The sequence below is a fragment of the Corvus kubaryi genome, unplaced genomic scaffold (genome assembly GCF_017639235.1).
Source record: "Corvus kubaryi isolate FWS band 111438036 unplaced genomic scaffold, C.kubaryi_AGA036_p1.0 138, whole genome shotgun sequence".
Lineage (NCBI taxonomy): Eukaryota > Metazoa > Chordata > Aves > Passeriformes > Corvidae > Corvus > Corvus kubaryi.
Genome location: NW_024580672.1, coordinates 9,318,102 through 9,339,239, shown reverse-complemented (window position 1 = coordinate 9,339,239; position 21,138 = coordinate 9,318,102). Strand labels below are relative to the sequence as shown.

Sequence of the window (21,138 nt, the reverse complement as noted above, 5' to 3'; positions counted from 1 at the left end):
TTTTATTTTTCCTGTGGCCATGCAGAATCTGTTTAAGAAGCTTTTTGACAAAATGCTTAGTAACTTCTTTTTTCTTTGGTTTTATATAGCTGTAAATTTTTCAAGAAAATGTGACTTCACTCGTCCCTCGTGTAATTAGGTTGATATCAACAGTCAGGTTAATTTGGCCCAAATACTCTATCAATGTTATGTACACTGAAATGTGTAGGAAATCGTTCAAGATTTTCAGTGATGGTTTTACTTCCAAGATCATTAAGCTGGGTTATGCCACCTCTGTCCTTTTTTTATGAACATCAATAAACTTTACAAATGCAGTTATAATTTTGTCCAGGAAACGTTGCTCTTTAATGCTTCATTCTTGGCATCCAATTTAATTTAAAGGAGCAAAATGTCTCACTTGATTATTATGCATTTTTTTGGTGAGGAGGGAAGAGGGCAGAAGATATAAACTTCAGATAAACTTCATAGGATTCAGAACAAAATTTTATAAGGACTTTGTCAGAATTAATTTCCTCTGATACTTTTACCAGAATAAAATATCCCTGATCTCTCAGCGTCTTTATCCTACCACTATTTCTCCTTCCACCTAGGCAGGTACCCTAGATCATCTAATTTTCTACTCTTTTTAAAATTTCCTATGACTTCCTTGATGCCTTAGGTTTTTAACTTTCATATTTTTCAAATCCTGTACTGCCTAGTGTGTAACTCTGAAGTTTCTTGTAGCCCGTTAACTTCTGCTCTCTCATGCCAGGTAGACATAACAAAGCCTCTCCAGGCCTGCTCTCCAAGGACACTCAGACTGTCCTAGGCCCAAAACGTGTAAACCAAAAGCCTCTAAAGAGGGGGAAGCTTGGGGAAACTACATCATTAACTGAAGCTTTAATTGGATAATTAACCCTGATATGCAAATGAACCAAACTTATAAAACCGGAAAGAACTCGTGACCTGTGGTCCATCTTGGGGTCCATTTTGGCAGTAGCCTCTAGACTTCCCAGGGTGGACCTTTGAAGGCCCTTCAAATAAATACTTACATTTGTTCCCTTACTCTTGTCTAGTTTCTGGTTTTAGGTGCCCTCTTCAGGCATCACTCAGCTCTTCATGTTCTTTATACTTTCTCTCAGTCCTGTGACTGCTTGGCCTGCATTTTCTATCATACAATTCACAGTATTTTCCCACACTACTCCCCTGGAGTTGTAAAATATTTACTTTGAAAGACTGCCTCTTTGTTCTCGTGACTATATTTTATTTACAAAAGTTTGCAAGTTTGTGTTGTCATTAGAAACTTTCACAGATTCTATAGCCTATTGTGTAATCTAGAAGATTATTTACAGTCCACAAACTGGCACAAGAACAACTCGTTTTTCAAGTCGGAGGAATGAACAATTGCGTGCACAAGCTCATTGGGAATCTGGGAAACCCTACGTAAGAAACTGTTTCTGCAGTTTCTGTACCTGTTTGTGATCCCAGAGCCTTCTCTGGCAGCTGCCTCAGGAAGATAAAGCTGAGACTGAAAGCATCCAGGTAGGTGTAAAGAAGGTGATTAAGGGTATGGTAGAACTTCTATAGGAACAAAGAGTGATTGAAAAGAGCAAGGCTAATTCAGTCTGAATGAGGTGAATAATAGGGATTTGATTGAAGTGAGAAGGTTAGTAAGAAATGACTACTGTCTTCCTTTTACCTCTATCTCAATGTATGAAGTAAGGAGATAAAGTGAAATTAAGGACCAAAGCAATTTTTTTTCTTGGAGTATAACCATTCATTAGCATTTGCTGTTTCAGGAGGTCATTGAGGCAAGTCAAGAGCTGATCGTAGCAGCTTTTAAGGGTTCATTAACAGCAGTTAGTAATTTTTTTTTCCTTTGAGTAGTTTGCAGAATGGATAAAAGAGATGCAGGTTTAAAAGCAAGGACCTTGAGCACAATGGCAAATAAAAATAGGCAGTATGTGAATTAAAGAGAATACATTCTACTTGAACTCCCACAATTATTTATGGCCACAACAATGTTTTTGGTTGCCAGAGTGAGACAATATGGTTGTTTTCATCCAAGTTTACATATAAACAATTTTCATTTGCTCTTCTCATTGATAACAATTTGGGTAAGATTCATCTGCTTGAACTTAAACACTTTCAGTGCATATATTTGCAAATGTTAACTCTTATGTATATTTCAGTGAATGGCAGCAGATATCTTTAGGGCATTATTTGTATTCTTTTGCATAGATGTTTAAAATAGGTCAGATGAACTGTGTTCTATAAGTGAATATTTCTTCCCCTTCTGCATATTACTTCTAATTGAATAAAAAAAATCAGGCAATACTTATATGCAGGTAGCTACAATGTAAGCATGAAAATTTAGGTGGAATTAATGTTATAGTGATCATTGCTCACAGTTTCTCACAACTGTATTTCATAGTTGCAGTCTTGCAAAATGTTGAGAGATTATCTACAGCTTCTTCTGCTTTAACTTCATGTCTCCATTCCATAAATTCTTTTCTATTCCCTCCTGAGAAGGTGCTATTACAAAATCATATACTTTTTATTATCCTTGCTGATGGGTTTTATCAGATGTGTATGGAATCATTCCTTTGTTTATATTACAGAGTTTTAAAATGGGACTGGTTTTGGCCTGCTAAGATTGTTAAGACTTGCCTTTTTTGTGTTTTTCAGAATTAGGCAATAGTATGTTTAAATGATGTAAAGTCTCTGTGACTTTCCAGTTTCTGCTAATCCACAAGGAGTTCTTATCTAATGATAGTCTGCATACTCTAAATGAATTCTATAAAATATACTTCTGCTCCCTCAGATAGTATTTGGTATCTTAAGACTTTCATCTATCAAGCACAAAAGTTTAAAAAGTTGGCATATGTACACTTAGTTAACTTAAACATTTAGATGACTTTAAATAGTCAAAATTTATATGTCCTGGATGAATAGAAATTTCAAATTAGATAAGATTTCTTAGCCATAAAAGAGAATAAAAGCAGAGAATGACAAATTGATGTATGAGAAGCAGTATATGAGATGTGGTTGATAAATTATCTTCTGATCTGTTAATGAATTCCAGATAGAGAAGTTCACAATATGATGATTTATTGAGATTTTAATAAAGTAAATTAAAAATTGAAAGGTGATCTGAATGAAAGAATCTCCATGAATCTTTAAAAAAATAATTAGGAATTTGAGCTTTTAAAAAGGCTTTTTATAGACATAGACCTTTACCCTCACATATGCACATCTTTGCATTTTAAATAGATAGATCTGAAAAATCTACTGATGCTACACTTCTCCTTATACTTACATGGAAATAACAAATTCTAAAATACTTATATAGAAATACGCTCTGCACACTTGCATACACTAAAAAAATCCGTATTTAGTGCCAGATTCTTTATGACCACCTAGAAAATCCTGCAGGTCTGTCTTACAATGGATGAGTAAAGATAATACACAGATGCAAAAAATATTTGAACAAATAACATATTTGTAATTAAGACTTAGTTTTAGTAAAAACAAAACAGGCAGGGTTTCTTCAATGAAAACCAATTTTGTAGTGCTCTTTTTTCTGTTTTGCTTTCACAAAAGAAACACAAGCAACTATGTAGAAAAAAAAAATAAACTGTTGCTGTGGCAGGAAAAAGTAATTGTATCTGTCAGTTCAGCCTGCTAGTCATTCTAATCAGCCGGGTGAAACTTGTACAGCCAAGATGTATCTTTAAAATCCAAGAACAGCCACCGTGGCTTTATTTTTTCTGGAAAATGTTCTTAATGTCTCAGCATCTGATTCAACATGTTTGGTTGTTAAAGTTCATATTATCATTTTCTATCATTAAAAACATATTTGATAAAAAAAATTCCTTTGAGAGATAATTCCTGTAATACAGAATATTTCCAAACCTGTCAGTATTCTAATTAGATTACAGTGAGTATTTAAACACTGATTAATCTTGAGAGGTAAAAATCATCTGCTATACCTACAAACAACAATATAATGAATGAGATTGAACACATTCAAATAATGTATTTACATAAAATACATGAGAAACTGTCCCCCACTGAATTCAATCTAGTAAATGTTCTCATTATGTGATACGTAATTTTTTTCTTTACTGTTTAACTCATTATTTCTTTTCTCTTTTAAAATTAAGATCTATTTAACATTTGTTGGTTCAACCCCCAGCATCAAAGTAAATCTGGATAATTTTAACCTTTTCAACATGAAATCTAGGGACCATTTTATATTCCCCATGTATGACAGGAATGCTTTAAATGTTGACTTTTACTGTGGGGATTTGAAATTTCTCCTGGTACAGAAGTTTAGTTGAATGTCTACTTTTGGAGTAAATAAATGCATGACTTTTTCTCTCTCCTTTCTCAGACCTTCCCAGTAGTGTGATATTCTAGCCCCTGCCCCACAGTATTGAAGGATATGGATCAATTTTGTTTGAGAAATTTGGAAGAGACTTTATTTCCTCTTCTGCTTTTCTTTGTTGTGTGCTAGCAGAAAATCAGATTGATAAACCACCACTGATACACCACGATAGAGAAGAAGCTCCCTGCCCCTGGGGAGGTTTTGCCCACAGCAGAGGTGTTGGCACAGTGTGGCTGTTCTGCCTGCACAGTCCAGGAAGCTGCCTAGGGAATAAGGCTCCTGGTGTCTGCAGCGGTTGGTGCAGAATTCCGTACATAAAGGATGCTAATGGTCATTCACATCAGTAGAGGCATTGCCTGCAAGAGGAGAGTGGCTTTTTAATTTTTTATTTAAAATTCTGTAACATCATGTAAAGAAATTGTTCCAGCAGTACTTGCCTTTGCTTTTTGCAACCTTTTCCCTGGTTAAACGTGCATCCAATTTAAGATCTGCAGAAGGAAGTCACAGTAAATTAACAGGTGGCTGGTAAGCCTAGAGATTTACAGAGAAAACTGCTCCTTCCTCTTTACAAAAAGCTTGGGAAAAAAAATGTAGTTTATTTGGTTGCAGTGATTGAGGTAAGGGTAAACTGAAATAGATGAGAATTGGATGGAGAGATTAGGATCTACAAGCAAACACTACTGGCTTCCAAAGACTGGAAGGAAATTTCACACTGTGATGTTTTACAAAGTGTCAGAGTACAGGTATTTAGTTGAGGATAAACTAAAGAATTCATGAATTCTTGCTTCTCAGCTCTTTAAAATAATTGATCTCTGATTTGTTGATGGGCTTATAAATACAAGGTCAGTGTCATTTCCATCCATAAGAAAACCGCTAACATCTACATATTATTCATCAAGAAAACACACTCATGATGGCTATCAAATTAAACATTTATTAAATTATGCAATTTATATTTCACTCCTGTATGCAGAATGCCTGACAGTATTGGAGCAATAATACAGCCCTCATCTGGTTTAACTCCTTTATTGCATAAGCATACAACAAAGCTTCATGACTGAGTAATAGCAAAATCCACATGAAATGTGCATAATCTAAAGAGCTCTATAGGGCAGAGTTTGAAAATTTGGAGTTTCTTTTAAATGTGTTTGACATATCTTTTTAAAGAATAACCTGTCTCATTAGAAGGAAAAAAAAAAGAATGTAAGGAATATGCATCACTGATGATTGTCAACAAAAGAGTATCTTTTCTAGATAATAAAAAATTTTCTGTTCAGAGTTTGATTTCAGTGTTGTAAATTCCTACCATGACCCAAATTCAGATTAAATTATTAGAATTATGGCATATAGCATAAAATAAAATGAGTATCTGATGAGTAGATGGTGGCCCCTGTGATTTATAGCTGTGTACCTGACCACCTTTTGCATTCTCTCTCTCTCTGGTGCTGCAGATCCAGATAGCTCTCCAGCTGATAAACTAGAAATAGGAAGTGTGTGATCAATCTCTCTCCCACTTTGCCAGCTCCTACATTTGAAGTTCGAGTGTCAAGGTAATTGCTCTTTTTTCCAGCTATTGAAAAATTTGGAATATGCTAGTGTATGTATCTTGCCTTACTCCTTTTTAATTAAAGCATGCATTTATGTTTTCTGGTTATAGAGAGAAAAGCATGGAAATATGACACTAGAACACCCTGAAGGCTTAAACAATAGAGCATTGTTTCAAACTGATGAGCATAAAGAAACCTATGATTTTTCTTTCAGTCTTGCATTTCTTTGGGATTGGTTTATTTTCCTGAGCTACCTGGGGTGGCAAGTGGTGCCAGAATATTTCTGAACCTAGTTATTTTCTTGCCTGTTTTTGCATTGTGTGTCACAGGGGTCTGGTTTGGTTCCTGCACTTATTTGAAAGCACAATCTGACTTACTGAGAGTTTGAGAGGAAGATGGCCTGAGTTAGTATTAGTGTAATTTATATCCGGTTGCAACTAAACAAGAGTTTTATATGACTAAAGTATGTGATCAAAAGGCAAGATTAGCTGAGCCAAACCCCTGCAGATTTCTCTTAATGGTGGATTTGGGCAGGAGCTCTGAAGAAGGTGCTGTTCCCCTGCATGCTGGTGAGGTGCTGTCCCTGAGGGCCAGCAGGTTGTGCAGGCTCTGTGCAGTTACTGACCAGAGGCTGCAGCACACAGACCTGAAGCCAGCTGGTAACTTCACAGCAATGAAAATGAGACCATGCTGCGTTTGAATTCCCTGATCAGAATCACCATGCATATCTTTGTGAAACGGCAGACAGATTAATGGAATACAAGTTGGGCACCTTGCATACATGATCTGTTGCCTGCAGCTGGTTCACTGTAATTTTGTGTTGTTGCAAGGAGAGATCGACAGAAGGGGGCGTGACTCCTCACAATGTTTTGCTGTCTGTCTCGGCTGCCTGGTAGCCGAAGGTTTAAGATTCTTCGTATTAATATTTAAAGTCCCAAGAGGATTGCATCCCAAGTGCATTTTTGAGCTTCTGATGCCCTGTATTCCATTTCAATCTTGATGGCTAGGAGGGAGAGATTTGGGGCCTGAGGGCTTTCTGAAATGAGCCTGCTGAGAGTATACAGTATCTTTTCCTCTGGAGTACTGGCTGTGTGGAATTTTTCCCTCCAGAGCTCAGATGTGTGATAAATTTAGTATATTTAAAAATATATTTTCCACCTAAGCTTTGCATGACAATACTATCAGTTGTAATTATTTAACTGTTAGCAGTTATGATTTAAAGTAGCAGACTAAGGAAGAAAGACTGTGGGAATATCCTAGTCTTATTAGAGACATCACTCTTTGCCTTGGACATTGGTTATGAAATATTCCAGTACTTTTAAGAATCTTTAAGAGGCTTTTATGATTGCTTTTTTAAAATCATAAGATATTAAGTACTTCAGACAAATAAGATTTTTATGGTCTTCACTTGTAAAGTGCACAAAGATCAGCTACTAAATATGCTGAGACTCTTTTGCTAGAGGTATCTTTATTACTCCATCTGTATTTCATCTGCCTGTCATAACTACAAGAAGAGTAGGTCCAAATTCATCCCCAGATGTGGGGCAAGAAAACAAAGAATGCTTAGCAATAAGAGAACAAAGACCTCTTGGTTAAGAACACCAAGGACTATTCAGTCAAGGCAGGAGAGATGTAACAAAGTTTCTGAAATGTAACAGGTAGCAGAACCACAGTAGTTTGCAGAAGGAATTGTTATACAAGCACTTGTTTTAAGGAGAAAAAAGCTGATGCGAATATTAGGAACATGATCACTTATATTAGCAGTTAGCAGACACATGAACTGTTACAGTATTGGCTATCCAGGAGCGTGTTATTCTAATCTGCTAGTGAAAATATTAATAAATGTTTTTAATAAATGTTTTCTAGTTGTTCACAGCTGGGGACCATGCATCATTCCTATGCTGGGAACGGCTCCCTGAACAGGGATTTACAGTCTCCTAGGTGATCCTGGACCTGCGGCGTATCCCCACTGTACCAACAGTGGCCTTCAGGGATCGCCGAGGACTCCTTTCATCGCTGGCTAAGGAACAGGTTAGCCTTATGAGCGGCCAGGAAAATTTCCCCATAAAAATGGGCAATAATATAAGTAAACTGGAAACTCTCCATAAAGACTGTTTATTGCATATTACAAAGGAACAAGGCTATAATATACAAAAAAGCAAGCTTATACAACTCCTTCTATGGGTGAAAACTTACTGCCCTTTGTATCCCCCTGATGGCTCCTATGACCTCTATCACTGGAAGCAAGTGGGGGAGTCTCTACAGACTCATCAATTAGACAGTCATGAGGCTAACTGCAACGAATTTATTACACGGGGAGTTGTATATTCTGCACTACAAGCTTCTCGCGATTCAGAAGAAACATTACACCCAGCCATAAACTCATCAGCAGACGCTTCCCCTGAACACACAGCACCACTTTCACATCCTGATTTGGTTGTTTTGCAAGTGGAGGAAGGAATGAATGGGGAGGAACTGGAGGGCAATCTCGTAAATCTAAGAGCTATTGATCTAAGACAGGAATGTGATTTATATCCTGCCATAAAGCCACAGCCACTGAAAATTATGGCTGCATCACCATCTACTGATGCAAAGGTGCTAAAACAGCACTTGCATACCCCACCCTCTGAGCCCTTAAGACATATGACTGACAATGAACTTTTGCTGTCCCCTGAGCCAAAACACTTCCTAGACACCTGTCAAAGACAAGCATTAGATCTTGGGGATGTTGAATTTCTCCGTGCTATGCCCACGGTATATCAAGGCAATCAGCCTCGTCATGAGCAAATTTCTTATGAAATGGTTAAGGTATTAAGAAAGTCTGTCAAAGAAAATGGTCTGCAGTCTTCCTATACAATGGGAGTTGTAGAAGTTATAGCAAAAAACTATGTTATGTTACCTGCTAACTGGAAAGCTTTATTTGAATTGATTATGACAGCAAGACAATATTTGATATGGTGGGCAGAATATGAAGAGCTATGTGAAAATCAAGCATGGGCTAACATGAACACTGGTAATGCTGGAATAACAAAGGATCATTTGGCAGGGACTGGAGCTCAGACAAGCATAAGAGATCAGTTAAGAATGCCCCCAGAGACATATAACCAAGTGAGGGGGCTGGCTATAAGAGCTCTGAAAAGAGTGCCGGACATTAACAAAACTGAACCTGGCTTCTCCACCATAAGGCAAGGACCCCAAGAACCCTACATTACTTTTATCGATTGCTTGCAAACAGCTGTGAACAGGCAAATTGATTTACCAGCTGCAGCAGAAATATTACTGAAATCCTTAGCCTATGAAAATGCTAATACTGACTGTCATAAAGCACTTGATCAAATCAAAACCAATCCTAATATTTCCTTAACTGACTTTATCAAAACTTGTGTACATGTTGGTACAGAACAATACAAAGCAGATTTACTAGCAACTGCCTTAGCTCAACAGCTAAAAGTGGCTCTGACAGCAATTAAATGCTTTGACTGTGGAGAGGAAGGTCATGTGAAAAAGCAGTGCTCAAAGAAAAAGCAAGGGAATAGAAATCCTAGTAAACAGTGCCCCAGATGCAAGAAAGGTTACCACTGGAGTAATGAATGCCATTCCAAGTACGACAAAGACGGCAAACCTCTGCCACAATGGGGAAAGTCAAAGCAGGGAGCAGGATCTGGTGCCCCACAACAAAACAGGATCCAGCCACAGCAAACCAACACAGCTCAAGTTACAGCAGGAGAAGCCCAGGCAGTGCCGGCTTGGACTTGGCAGTTTCCACCACAACCACAATAAATAACACATTGGTTCACCTTATACCTACAGGTTTAAATGGACCCCTTCCTTTTACATGCTATGCATTGCTACTTGGGAAGTCTTCATCATCTGAAAGTGGACTTTTTACTTTACCAGGAATCATCGACTCTCCTTCTAGGGGCGAAATAAAAATCATAGCTTGGACTCCTAACCCACCTTGTACTATGCCAGCAGGGTCACGCATTGCTCAACTGATACCACTCCCTATATTGCCAGATATGCAATCAATACCATCTGTCAATGCTGACAGGGGCACTGGAGGTTTTGGAAGTGCAGGCATTCCTAACATTTACTGGTCTAAACTTATTTCAGTACAACAACCTTTTCTAACCTGTGTTATAGATGGCAAGTCTTTTACAGGATTAATAGATACTGGAGCAGACATAACCATCATCAATAGACGTGAATGGGCACCCACATGGCCTTTAACAACTCCAGCAGCGATCGTTGCAGGCATCAGAGGTCAGCGGATGCCACAGGAGTCAGCGAAAGAACTCATGGTACATGAGCCAGAAGGGAAACAAGCATAGCTCAAACCATATGTACTTTCTACTCCATGTACACTGTGGGGAAGAGATCTGTTGTCACAGTGGGGACTGACATTGACAACAAATTTCTAAGAGGGGTCACTGATGTGCAGCTGAGACTTAAACTGACACGGAGCACTAAAACTCCTGTGCGGATTGATCAGTGGCCCCTCAGAGGGGAATGGCTTCAACAAGCACAAAAGCTGGTCAAGGAACAATTGGATCTGGGAAATAGAGCTCCTTCCACTACCCCATTGGACACCCCTATATTTTTGATTCCAAAAAAGACTGGCAAATGGAGACTCTTACAAAATCTGAGAGCTATCAATGCAGTAACAGCCCCAATTGGTGCACAGCAACCTGGAATTCCTAATCTAGCAATGATCCCTGAAACTTGGGAATTGTTAATTATTGACTTAAAAGATTGTTTTTTCACAATTGCATTGCATCCTGATGATGCACCTCGTTTTGCTTATTTATTACCATCCTTGAACAACAGTGAACCCGTGCAAAGGTATCACTGGGTTGTGTTACCACAAGGGATGAAAAAGAGTCCTACAGTATGCTAATTTGTGTTAGCATGTGCTTTACAACCGCTGCAGCAACAATTTTCAACAGTTCTATTGTATCATTATATGGGTGATATACTGCTAGTAGCAGATGACTCTTGTATTGCAAAGCCATTTTGCCTTTTTGCATCATTTTCTTGACAAATTTGATCTTTGTATTGCAGCAAAGTTCAAACCGTCCCACCTTGGTAATACCTATGATTCCTATTATTTGAACAGAAAATTGTTCCTCAGCCCATTGTGCTGTGGGCCTCTATTAAAACACTACATGATTTGTAAAAATTATTTGAAACAATTAATTGGCTCAGACCTACCCTTGGTGTCTCCACTGAAGAATTGTCACCCTTATTTAATTTACTTAAGGGACACAGATTTAACATCTCCTCGTGAACTCAATCCAGATGCCTGTGAAGAACTGCAAATTGTGACAGATAAAATTCAGACATCTTTTGTAACCAAACAAGCAGGAGTAACTACTGAGACTTTTTGTTATCATAGCTGAATCCCAACCATATGCATTTGCACAGTGGTATGATGATAAACAACAATTGCGGAGGCTAGAGTGGGTATTTTTACCTCACACATTTTCAAAAACAGTAACCACATTATTTGACATGATTGTTAGACTTGTTTCCACAGGATGAAAACAATGCCAAACTCTAACTGGGGAAGATCCTTCTCATATCCACATTCCTTTGCCTGCAGATGCTTCTCAGGATATATTCCAGGAATCATAGTCTTTACAGGCTGCCCTGACAGACTTTTTGGGAAACATTGCTAATTCTTTGCTGAAAAGTAAACTTTTCCAATGTTTAAAAGACCTTTCTCTACAGCCGCGTTTTCTAACATCATCACAGCCCCTGCCTGGAGCAAAGACAGTCTTCATTGATGGCTCTGGGAAAACTTAGAAAGCTGTTGTTGCCTGGAAAAATTCCACAGGGGATTGGGAAAACTGATTTTTCACCCAGGGTTGACTAGCTAGCAGAATTAGCAGCCACTGTAGAGGCTTTTCGATTGTTTCAAAATGAGGCTTTCAACTTAATATCAGATTCCTTGTATGTAGTTGGCATTTTAAACCATATTGAACATTCCTTTCTAAAGCAAGCGCACAACAAGAATTTGTTTATACTGTTATCTGCTCTGTATGATTATGTTCGATGCCGATCTCATTGTTTTTATGTTATGCATCTTCGGTCTCACTCATCTTTGCCTGGACCTCTGGTGGAAGGCAATGCAGTTGCAGACCCCTAACTATGATGGCAACAGTTCCAAATCAAATTACACAAGCAAAGTTGTCACGAATTCTATCATCAGAGTGCAAAAGCTTTGAGTAAACAATTTAATCTTACTTTTTCTCAAGCTAGACAAATTTTCATTCTTGGCCTGATTGTGCATGCTTAACACCTTTAGCTACTGCAGTAGGTCCAAATCCAAGAGGATTCGGTGTCAATGAATTCTGGCAGATGGATGTTACCCATGTTTCTTCTTTTGGCACCTTAAAATATGTGTGTGTATCAGTTGACACATATTCCAAAATTTTTGCTGCCTCTGCTCATAAAGGGGAAAAGGCAAGAGATGTCTTTAAGCACATGCTGTGAGCTCAGGAGTTCCTAAGGCAGTGAAAACTGATAAAGGTTCAGCATATGTCTCACAATCAATGAAAACGCTTTTTTCACTTTTGGGGTATACGTCACTTAACTGGCATACCTCATTCCTCAACAGGTCAAGCTATTGTGGAACACACACATGCCCTTTTAAAGAATATGCTTCTTAAACAAAAGAGCAGCAATAGATTTTTTATTGTTAGCCCAGGGACATGGATGTGAAGTCTTTGATGGAATGTGCTGTATGAACCTGAGTGACCACTATGAATCCATTCACAAAAGCATCCAGGAATTGAAGGAACTGCCTGGAGAGCTGCAGCAAAACCAGGGATGGGATCCTTTCAGTTTATTCTCCTGGTTGGGGAGTTTCAATTTTGGACCTTGGGTTAAACATAGTTGGTTTAGCTATAATAGGACTTAGAGCACTTTTGATGATTATGTTATGTTCACCATGCATCTTTTCTTGTATTCAATGGCTTTTCAATCAAAACATAAAGCAGGTAATGCTTATGCAGACACACACTGTACTCACTTTGCAATGCTTTGGAAATAAAAAAAGGGGAGATGTGGGGCAAGAAAACAAAGAATGCTTAGCAATAAGAGAACAAAGACCTCTTGGTTAAGAAAAACAAGGGCTATTCAGTCAAGGCAGGAGAGATGTAACAAAGTTTCTGAAATGTAACAGGTAGCAGAACCACAGCAGCTTGCAGAAAAAAATTGTTATACAAAACCACTTGTTTTAAGGAAGAATAGCTGATGTGAATATTAGGAACGTGATCACTTACTTATATTACTGGTTAGCAGATGCACGAACAGTTATACTATTGGCTATTCAGGTGTGTGTTATTCTAATCTGATAGTGAAAATATTATAAAAGCGATGTACACTTTTAATAAATGTTTCTAGTTATACCGCAACTGGCGACTGTGCATCATTCATACACTGCACCCACATTCACTGAAATTCTGACAGGTTTACTTAACTTGAGCAGAATATAACTGTACCTGAGCTCCTACTGAAGATGCAGGTAGTGTGAATAAAATATCAGAATAGAGGCGCATCCAAATCAGGGGTCCAGATCTGCAACTTCTGCTCAGGTGTTGTGTCTGTAACAGGTAGGATTTTTTTCTGGTCAAAGGCACAGAATCAGGCTCCCATTTGTTTTGTTTATTTTGATCTTCCTATAAATAAGGTAGTGGAAATGCTAAAACATTTATTCAGATTTTTCTGTTGCTCTTACTTTTGGCATTGTATTATACTACATTTAACATAGGTATAGTCTTATAAAATGTTCCAAGCAGTACTTCACTTAAGGCAATTATGTGAAGTTTGGCAGTTGTCCTTGCCCAGCTTATTACCACTGAAAGAGCACTGCTGAACTATATTTCCTTGATATTCAAAGATACCTAAATGACCATCAGCGAAGACCAAAGAAATAGTAACTGAACACAACTTTGAATCAAAAGCAATAAAAAAAATCATTTAGTAATTCAGATAAAACATTTTCTAAAGTAAAACAAGACTGTTAAAATAATTTCATTCTGTTATTGTTAGCATTGAAAATACTACATTTATTTTAAGAACTGGTGGTTTAATCAGCACTGAAGGCATGTTGGGAAGTGTTAGAATATATTCTGTCATTTGGCTCAGCTTTAGGCAATTATACATGTAAATATAATTACTATGGTATTCTTTTTTTAAACATTTTGGTCTCAAGTTTGTGGTGAATGAATCTGCAACTTGTTTTCTTGACGCCTTTTTGAAGTGAATTAATCCAATATTAATTTATTTTAGATGTGCCAGAAGCATCATCCTATTACTAATAAGTTGAAATAGACAGCAGGAAATGCAGGTCCCTTCCTAACATTGCCAGAATGCATCTCTGTGTGTTTCCAGCAATCTGGGTGATATGTTGACAGAATGAGGCCAGCGATGCAAATAAAGGAATTCTCCCCCCTCTTCTCCTTGCAGTTTATTGCTTGTCATTGACTAACTCACTGACTAGAATTTCTGCAGAAAAAATCAAACTAGGAGAGAAACAGCTTCTATATTAGTATTATTACCAAATGTTTAATTTGTGTGTTAGGTGATGAGAGTATATATGTTTCCAAAAGTACAGCTATTTAATTTAGTTTATCAGCTGCCTAAGACTGAAGTAGTATTCTCCAGGTATATAAATTTCAGGCTGGTTTCTTAACAAAATTAAAGTAGTTTTACTGCAGTTGCTGTAGCGGACTGTCATCAGTGTCACTTTACATTAGTGAAACACATGAATCCAAATGCTTCTGTTAAATAAATACTTTTTTTTTTAAATTGAAGGTGGTCTTTTTTAACCTATCCCCCCAAAATATCATTAATTATGCTTGCTGTGTGTGTTAGGATTTGTTATTTTGTCTTAATCGCTTGCAAGTGTGTAATCTGATTCCCTGATGTACTAACACAGCGCAGAGATAAAATGTATTTATTTTTGCAAACCACAGTGTATGTTTCAGCTTTTACCATTCTCAGATCAGGAAAGCTCAATTTAAGATCAAAATTATTTATTCCATAAAAGAGAAAAGCCAGAATTAATTAATAAATGAAAAAAAACCAAACCCAACAACAACAAAATCAAACACAGGGAGAATTTATAGCTAGAGAAAATCAAAGATAGTGGGTGACTGGCAGGAAAGTTGTATTTACGTGAAATAAACATCCTGGGGTTTACTATTAAAGTGAGGTAACATAATCTTGTTCCCTTTGATCACAATACACAGATAATCAGGATAGGGGGTCATACAAGCATATACAACTGTACCCAATTCTTATTTGATTAAAAGGAGTCATGGACAAAGGACTCTAAGACGACAGATAACAAGGTTATGCATTTTCTGGCTCATTGTATCCAGTAGGTACAGAGCCAGATTAGTATATTTTATTCATACTTGAGTAGCTTTATTTATCTAGCATAGTTGCCATCTGTGAAAACCGGTGCTTTGGACAAAAATAATGGAGGATCTAGAATCTAGTAAAAAAAATTAAATGGGTCTTCCAAATTTAGTTTGCTGTTACCAGCGAAATACATACAGCAATTTGGCGAAAATCTGTCTTGTGGGTGACTTGAGGGGTAAAAAGGCACACAAGCACCCTACCAACCAGAAAAAGATTTTTCTCAGATTGAAGCCTGAACCTCTGTTTGATGGAAGGGGAAAACCACTCTTCCCAAGTTCTCAAAAACTGTTTCAAGACATTTGACTGCTGAAGGAGCCGTGCTCTCTCTAATCTGGAGCACACAGCTCAGTATGATTCTGCAGGTGGCCATTTTAAGTGACCACTGTTACATTTCTTAGGCCATTTTCCCCACTCATCTGGAGTGTAAGACTTGGCCATCTCCATGCCTAATATTTGTAATTTTAATGCAAGTGATGCATATTGTGAACTGTACCCATATAACATTGAAATCAGCTGGCAAAAAAGGTATTTCCTACGAAAATATATTTTCAAGGGAGAGATGAGAGTGAGCAGTGCAAGGCATAAAGGAACTAAATGGGAAGTAAACGGTGTTCTAATGCTGCTAAAGATGTAGTAACTTTTGAATGGTAATACCTTATTTAGGACACTGAAACCAAAGTATTTTTAAATTCTTGGATGCATTTGAATTTTAAAATTCCACAAAATGAAGAGGAGGGTTTTACACTCTCACACACATACACACACACAATTAAAGTGTCATACATGAAATCCCTATTTGTGCTTGGTCTTTGCATATTAAGTGCTTTAAGTAATTAATTTTGAGTTAATTATTTTTAAATTGAATGTTACAATTAACCCATCAGCCCAGGTACAAAAATCCAGTTCCATTATCAGTGTTTCCATTTGTTTAAAGTTTATTAATAGAGTTGCACCCTTCCCAGTTAAAATTTTCCCAGTTAAAAATCACAAACTTGCCCCTTTTCAAGCTTCAAACCACTGGTACACCGTAAGAGTTACCTTTCCTGTGTTTACTGTATACTTTTACAAGTGTTTTGAGGTGTGTTGGATGTATTTTAATACTTTTTGTAGGTGTTTCACTTGCATTTGGATTCCAAGGCCAACACCCCCACCCAGTCTTAATAGCCAGCAGCTATTTTTAGCTACAGAGCCATTACTCTGCAGGCAAGTTCCGTGGCAACCTGAACACCTGAATTTTAATGAAGGTATTGTATTCCCCTTATCTCTAACTGATACCACCCCCCATGACAACGATGAGCCATTGGTGGACGGAGATGATCCATCAAAGGGAAAGCACCAATCGCCTTGGACCGAAGGGGCGGGCTGTGGGCGGGCTGTGGGCGGACTGGGGGGCGGAGCAAAAACTATAAAGAGGATGAAGCCGACAGGCGGGCTCTCTTCTCCTCTTGCTCTCTGCAGACTAGCTGTGGGAGACATCGGTTCTGGGCATTCAAAGCCTTACCCCTTTTAAGGGGCTTTTAGTAATTTTTTAAGCCAGCCCAGCACTGCAAGTTCTTTTTCTCTACCTGAGGGCTAGTGCTGCCTCAGCCAGAAGATCTCATATCCCTGCGCTCCTGGGGCATACCATCTACCGAGCCACAGGATCCCAAATTTTTATATTTTTCTGATTTCTGTAATTTTTCAATTTTTCTGTTTTCAATAAATTAATCTTTTTAAGAGTTGTCTCATTTCTCACATAAAGGAAACTAAAACACAGAGAAAGTTTATTTTTTAAAAGTATGAAAGGCAGTTTACTCGAACCCTGTTCTGGTGTGCTTTCTGTGCATAAATAGGCCCTAAGTATATAATCCACTGGCTGGTTTTTCCCCAATCTGTGCATCTGTTTTATTCAGTTGTCCTATGTACACCTGACAGAGAACTTCAGTCACGTAAACACTGGTAGTCTGGCAAACACATAATAAATACGACAAATAATAAGTTACAGATAGCTCATATATAACTGTTACCTCTGGTTTGGTATGCCTTCAACAGCAACACTTTAGTGCACAGCTGTAGATTCTGCCTTTGTTTTAGACTCAGTGTATTTTGTAAGCTGTGTATGATGCACCCGTGTAACTACAGCATATGTTCTTTATGAGCCCTTAATCTTCCTTCACTTGAGGCAGCACTGCTACCCCACAGTTTGCAGTGTTCAATCTGCATTACTTGTCTTGAATCGTAGCTTTATATCATGGCAGAGTATAGCAAAGGTATCTTCAATCTTTTCATGACAGCTGCACAGCATTTTTCTAGACTGACAGTCCTTGTCAAATCAACAACAACCCTGCTGCATCTAGTGCTGCTGATTTTCCATAAGGCATTTTAAAATGCCCAACGTTTAGTGAGGACAGTTGTTACTTCCCATCCAATTTACTAGGGTATCACTGCAGAATTTCCCCAAGGATAGGCATAATATACTCAACCTGTCCTACAGCACTGTAGTACTCTTTAATAAGGTGAAATAGAGTATTTTGAAAATGTATATTCATGTATATTTCTAATAGCCTAATGATCATAAAATTCATTCAGATATGGAATACCTAGCTAAATCCTTGAAGTAGCATTTTACTTAGTCCTGTGCATTGTCTTGGCAGGCCAATCATAATTTTGATTGTAACTGTGCCATATTGGGTTAACAAATATTTAGCAGAAAAGGGCCTTCAGCTCAGGTTTTATTGTGTTCTAGTTGCCCTTATTTCTTCCTATTGCAAGTTTGGCTGGTACATCCCTAACAGAAAGTTTATGATGGATCAAAAAGAAAACCTTGTCCAGTCCAAGTAGCAAAGGGAATGGATCCTTAATTACCTGTGCTTCCCTTTAATTACTGCCATTGATTTAAATCTTTAAGGCAGTGGTTTAAAGTGACAATGTGTTTAGTGTAACATTTGTCAGAACAAGAAAAATTGGAACATGGTTGTGTTATCTAAAGAAGAGAGAGAAAATACCGAGATTGTTAAACTATTATGTGTCCCTGTATACAAATGTTTTTCACTGAGAACGGTAATAAATTGAGGTAATATTCTTAATTCTGGCATAATAACTTGCTACTTCCTTTGCAGCGTGACTCAAAACACTTTTTTATCTCAGAGGAAACAGTATAAAACTAGGGAAATGGCCTTTGAGAGAAAAACTGTACCCCTGGTTAAGAGTTTACATGAAGGTATTTTTTTTAAACATTTCCTAAGAGGTTTTTGTAACAGCACTGAAAGAATATACAATGTAAAAGTGTAAAACTATATTGCATCAGAAATAGACCTCGCAGTACTTGTTACATGGGCTAATACAGGAGAGTGTGCATTTTGCATCACATCTATTTTCACAGAAAACTATTATTTTCATTAGTCTGTTTTAACCTGCTGTATTTTCCCTAAGTAGCAGATTCACCTTCAAGGACTAATTTATACAGTTCTGTTAGTGTCTTGGCTTCCAAAATGTTTTCAGGAATTGTGGTAAGCTCATGTCACTGTTAATTAACCTTAAAGGCAAGACAATACAATTCCTCTGTAATTACAGAATGATACTACAGTCTTTCTAGCACTGCTGGTTGTAACTTCTAAATTAGTTTTAGAAAATAGCAAAACAATTTAGTAAGTCCCCATGAAACTTGAAATAATCAAAATGGAAACTATTTGGCCAATAACTAAATACTGCTCATTAACTATTGCTAATTACTGATTTTATTTCTAATGTGTCTGTTCATAGCTATGAGAAAATTCAAGCTTATGAAGGAAATGAAGATCAAATACACAAGTATAGAAAATAATAATCTACAATGGTATATTACTTCAATAATTTAAATACATCTTTCTCTGCAAGGAAATGTTGTGCAATTCTTACTATGAATCAAAGTATTGAGGGGTAAGTCTCTCTCTTTTTTTTTTTTCAGTTAAACTGTGTAAGTAAACTGATAAATCATGTTTTTGGTTTTGACCACATAGATTAAACAAGAAATTATAGGGATTACAAAAATATTAAAATTTTTGTCCAATTCATGAAAGCATCTGAATTGACAGAGGCAATAAGCAGTCAAATTTGATAGAAAAAACTTTTTTTTAATTTTTTTTCGATGTGCTGGAGACAGAAAACTCCTTATGCAGATATGCTTCCCTACAGTAGTCAATCTGATCAGCTTTCAATAGATAATCTTCATAGGATTATTAATTTTGTATCAAGAGGACAGTGAAGGAGCTGATGTGGAGCAGCATGTAAAGATGTGTGTGCCCTCTGTAAAGTCCTCTACAACAAGAAAATGTCTCTGCTTTAATAGGTATCCTTTAAGAGGAACTCTAAATTTAGCTTTCAAGGCTAAATTGTGAAAGACCAGAGGCCAAAGTCCGAGGCATTTGAGCATTTGCATACAGGGGATACAATGAAAAAATCCAACCCTTTTCCTGGTAAAATAATGGTTTAGAGTGCAATGCAGGAACTTTGCTTCTTTCCCATTAGTTTAGTACTAGGAGTTTTGGGGGTAAAATCGTAGCTTTTAAGTTTCCCAATACTTTCCTTTATGTACTATAGTAGTATATATAGTACAAATTAAAAAAAAAAAAAAGAAGAGGTGATAGACTCATCTGGATATTGTGTGTGCTGCTTATCATGGCTGAACTGATCCAGTTACAGCTGCTTGATATGGTTAATTCTCTGCAACATTAAATCAAAGCAACTATAACTGTGGCATTTTTACTAGAAAAGGAAAGGAACAGTATTTAAAGTTTAGTATTTGTGGAACATCAAAGAGCTGGTCAAATCATCATAAATTCTGCAGTAGTCTTGCACACATAATTGTATCATCTGTTTCAGATGCTCCCAAAAACCTTTGAAACAACTGCATGATTTCTTCAAGTGACCTTCCCACATGAAATTTACTTTTGCAAGCAACTCTTGAGTATCAGAGAATGAGATGAAAATTCTCTGATAAACAATTTAGAGAAAAGTAATTTCTGGTTTACTATCAGTTGTGTAAATTCATGACATGTATGTAATTGCTTAAACTGAGAACTGTCTTGTTAATAACATCTTTATACTGACTGCAAGCCGACAGGTCTTCCCAAAAAACTGACTACTTTTGAATTCCAAGTGTCAAAAAGTGAGTACTTTTTATTTCAGTATTACCCAAGTATGGCTCAGTGGATTTTCTGTTAAGGTTATCTGATTCCTTTCCTGAGCATGAGGGAAGGAGGGTTTTCTTAAAGACTTTAAGAATGGAAAAGGTCAGGATGGCATGAAAGAGTATTTTTCAGACCAAAAAATGAGAAACTGATTGAAAGCCTGCAATGTAAAATTACAGTCTAACCTCTGTTATACAGAGGTTAAATTGTATGATTTTTGATCATTTATCAAAATAAAATTTCTGATGAGAATCTGATTTACATAAAACCAATTCAAACCAACCACCCCTTCACCCAGATTATATTATGGTTAATATATTTCTCATTATATTAGTAAACTCTAAAATAATCATTAAATTCATTCCATCAATTCTGTTCTTCCCCAAAATGCTGAACAGGAATGAGGAGTGATTAACAAATCAAATAGATATAAGCATCACTAATCCATACAGCTCAGCTCTCCTTGAAATGTAAATTCCAGAAAGGGACTTGCATTTTGAAAGATGCATATAGCTTCTGCTAGCTGGTGCTCCTGCATTCAGCTCATTTAAAGATTAGCTGTAAACTTCAGAGAACAAAGAGAGAGAAGAGAAGAGAAGAGAAGAGAAGAGAAGAGAAGAGAAGAGAAGAGAAGAGAAGAGAA

The 21,138-nt window shown here is 37.1% G+C and overlaps 2 protein-coding genes across 2 annotated transcripts in view; one reads left to right on the top strand and one right to left on the bottom strand.

Moving 5' to 3' along the window:
- The first annotated feature begins 1,068 nt into the window (after positions 1-1,068).
- On the top strand, positions 1,069-13,334 carry LOC121660079 (endogenous retrovirus group K member 10 Gag polyprotein-like). The gene is made up of 3 exons (XM_042019056.1): positions 1,069-1,521; positions 5,821-5,919; positions 7,783-13,334. Exon 3 carries the CDS (start codon positions 7,957-7,959, stop codon positions 9,694-9,696), a length of 1,740 nt encoding a protein of 579 aa, XP_041874990.1. The 5' UTR covers positions 1,069-1,521; positions 5,821-5,919; positions 7,783-7,956; the 3' UTR covers positions 9,697-13,334.
- Positions 13,335-19,228: 5,894 nt separating this feature from the next.
- Positions 19,229-21,138, bottom strand: part of LOC121660077 (heparan sulfate glucosamine 3-O-sulfotransferase 1-like) — a 48,813-nt gene continuing 46,903 nt past the window's right edge. Inside the window, exon 2 of the mRNA XM_042019055.1 lies at positions 19,229-21,138. This exon is cut by the window's right edge and continues 3,515 nt beyond it. The gene's annotated coding sequence lies outside the window, so the exon portion shown is untranslated.